The following is a 3539-nucleotide window of genomic DNA, read 5'->3' on the forward strand; positions in this document are numbered from 1 at the left end:
TTTTAATTTTTTTATCAGATTTCTTCTCCTAATTGTGAGCTATATTATCAAAGTCCTTTATCACTTTGTATGGCCAAAAGGAAGTCTGTTTCCACACCTGTATCAGCCCAGATAACTTCAAAGTCTTGTAAAGGGGAGAAAGAGATTGATGACCAAAAAAACTGCAAAAGGAGAAGAGCCTTGGATTTCTTGAGTAGACTGCCTTTACCTCCACCTGTTAGTCCCATTTGTACATTTGTTTCTCCAGCTGCACAGAAGGCATTTCAGCCACCAAGGAGTTGTGGCACCAAATACGAAACACCCATAAAGAAAAAAGAACTGAATTCTCCTCAGATGACTCCATTTAAAAAATTCAATGAAATTTCTCTTTTGGAAAGTAATTCAATAGCTGATGAAGAACTTGCATTGATAAATACCCAAGCTCTTTTGTCTGGTTCAACAGGAGAAAAACAATTTATATCTGTCAATGAATCCACTAGGACTACTCCTACCAGTTCAAAAGATTATCTCAGACTGAAAAGACGTTGTACTACATCTCTGATCAAAGAACAGGAGAGTTCCCACTCCGGTAAAGAAGAATGTGAGAATAATAAGCAGGACACAATTATAACTAAAAAATATGAGCATTTGCAAATGTGACAATAAATTATTGACGCTTAACCTTTCCAGTTTGTAAAACTGGATATAATTTCAAACCACACGTTAGTACATACGTTGCACAATGAGAAAAGAAATTAGTTTCAAATTTACCTAAGCATTTGTATATCAGATGTTCTTGGCCCGACTCTGTATTGGTATACTTTTGCTTCAGTTGCATATCTTAAAACTAAATGTAATTTATTAACTAATCAAGAAAAACATCTTTGGCCGAGCTCAGTGGCTCATGCCTGTAATCCCAACACTTTGAGAAGCTGAGGTGGGAGGAGTGCTTGAGGCCAGGAGTTCAAGACCAGCTTGGGCAACATAGGGAGACCCCCATCTTTACAAAGAAAAAAAAGAGTGGGGAAAAAAATCTTTAAATCTTTGAATTTGATCACTACAAGTATTATTTTACAAGTGAAATAAACACCATTTTCTTTTAGATTCTGTCATTAAATGAAATAAAGTCTCTTAGTACAGTTATTTTTATGCAAATAATTCCTTTTAGTTTAGCTACTATTTTAGGGAATTTTTTTTTAAAGGTAACTCACTATGAAATAGTTTTCCTTAATGCACGTGTTGGTTCTGCTATAGTTCCATCCTGTTCAAAAGGCAGGATGAATGTGATAGAGTGGTGTTTCCTTTTGAGCAATTCCTCATCCCTAAGTCAGCATGATTATAAGAAAAATAGAACCTTCAATGTAACTCTAATTCCTTTTTACTATTCCAGTGTGATCTCTGAAATTAAAACTAAAAATTCAAATACTTTAAATCAGAAGATTTCATAGTTTTTTTTTTCCCCCAACAAAATGGTCATCCAAACTCAAACCTGAGAAAATATCTTGCTTTCAAATTGGCACTGATTCTGCCTGCTTTATTTTTAGCACTATCACAGGACCCAGAGCCTATGCCCTTTTAAACTTACCATAAAAGCAGATTAGTTCAATTTAAGATGATACTCTCATTTGTTATTTCTTTTTTTTTTTGGAGATGGAGTCTCACTTTGTCACCCGTGTTGGAGTGCAGTGGCATGATCTTGGCTCACTGCAGCCTCCACCTCCCGGGTTCAAGTAATTCTCCCACCTCAAGCCTCCCGAGTAGCTGGGATTACAGGGACACACCACCATGCCCAGCTAATTTTTGCATTTTTAGTAGAGATTGCATTTTACCATGTTGGCCAGGCTGGTCTCAAACTCCTGACCTCAGGTGATCCACCTGCCTCAGCCTCCCAAAGTGCTAGGATTATTAGGCGTGAGCCACCGCGCGCAGCCTTACTTGTTACTTTCTTATGTTTAATAGAGAAAAGGGATAAAGCAGTTCTAACTAGGAGTTAATAGCCTGAAGAAGTTCTTAAATCAGATGTTTTAATGCTTTCAATTTATATATAATATCATGTTTTCAAATCTAATTATAAATGTTTAAAGCCAAGAATAAATCTTTTAAAAAATTAACTTGTTTCCTTCCGTAACTGTGATCCATGGTTTTTCTCTTCTGTAAAAAGCATTAACAAATGTGTCTATTTTGCTACTCCTTGTAACCTAAGTATTCTGCAAGTCTTATTAATGTGACTTCAGTTTTATTTCAAAACAGTTTGGTTTTCACATCCTAATTTTGCAGTGATCTACTCTAGAACAAGGAATAAAACTTGGGTTTCAGGAGAACAGAAAAAAATTATAAGAATTTCACCTTTTCTTTTTTGAATCCTTGGTAAAACTGCTATTGTCTGTTCTCATGTAGAACACCCATTATATTGATAGATATTTAATGCACACTTTTTTATAAATTATAAATAACATCTAAGCTACATGAACAAAATATGAAGCTTGAGTATATGTGTATATTATCCCCTCAAAAGTGACAATTTAATGATTACAGAGTCAACATACTGCATTATCAGGGATAATGGTAAAAATTTGTGTTATTTATTCAGCAGTCATTTAATGAGATCCTATTGCACATAAAGAGCATTTGCCAGCTTTATGAATGATGCAGACAGTGAACACAATACAAGTCAATACTGGGTGTTCAAAGAGTTATACAAATCAGGAGCCATGGGAGTTGAAAGGAAAAACAGATCACTTCTATAGGGGATAAAGTTGATGGCACTGATCAATTTTTATGGTTTACAGACCAACTATTTCAGGGGTCAGCTAGGGGAAGAAGAGACATTAAATAGGCCAGGAAACTATTCTTTAGAGCTCTATAAAAGTTATATAACCCTAGTGGTCACTCACTTAGCCCAGGTGAGCCCAAAACCCTGAAGCAGGGAGCCAGCCAAGTCAGGAGGGCTTGAATCTGGTCCTTTGAACCGCTCCTGTGAAATCAAAGGAGGGTAATTTCCACTTTGGGCTCTCTGACATTTCTCCCCTCTACTAGCCCAGATGAGTCAAGCCATCCATATTGAGCTGGTTGTGCCACCACCCTATCAACCAAGATGCCCAGGACCACCTGGGCCTGGAAGATGGGAGCATTATTAAGTGGATCATTAGGAGATTATTGTATGTTATGCTTGGAGATACAGAATTTAGCAAAACTGATAACACCTTAGATTCATTGTTATTTACTATTGTCAGCCAAACTTACTCAAAGGAGATACCAGTTTTTAAAATGTCAATGAAGAAAACATTACATACGTGTTGCTGGTAGTCAGGGAGATGTTGAGCAGGTTTCAGTAGTGTCAGATAATGTTAAAACAGTCTCATGTACACAGATCAAATATATAAGCAACTAAATTATAAGGTTGCTTTTGTCATTACCTTTATGATCCCTATTTATTAAAAAAAAGACTGGTAAATAAACCTGTGATACAGAAAAACTGGTATATTGTTGAGTTTCTTGGCATTTAGGTAATTAAATTTTTTTATTGTTGAATCAAAAAAAGATCCAATGACAAATCCATA

At 35.9% G+C, this 3539-nt stretch overlaps 1 protein-coding gene across 3 annotated transcripts in view; it reads left to right on the top strand.

Moving 5' to 3' along the window:
* Positions 1–3022, top strand: part of BRCA2 (BRCA2 DNA repair associated) — an 86963-nt gene extending 83941 nt beyond the window's left edge. For all 3 annotated transcript variants that reach the window (XM_007960072.3, XM_073013249.1, XM_007960073.3), the window contains one exon: positions 19–3022. In XM_007960072.3, coding sequence (XP_007958263.3) covers positions 19–639 — 621 coding nt within the window. In that variant the 3' untranslated portion in view covers positions 640–3022. The remainder of the gene's footprint in view (positions 1–18) is intronic.
* The last annotated feature ends 517 nt before the right edge of the window (positions 3023–3539 follow it).

The sequence above is a fragment of the Chlorocebus sabaeus genome, chromosome 3, assembly GCF_047675955.1.
Source record: "Chlorocebus sabaeus isolate Y175 chromosome 3, mChlSab1.0.hap1, whole genome shotgun sequence".
NCBI classification, from domain to species: Eukaryota; Metazoa; Chordata; class Mammalia; order Primates; family Cercopithecidae; genus Chlorocebus; species Chlorocebus sabaeus.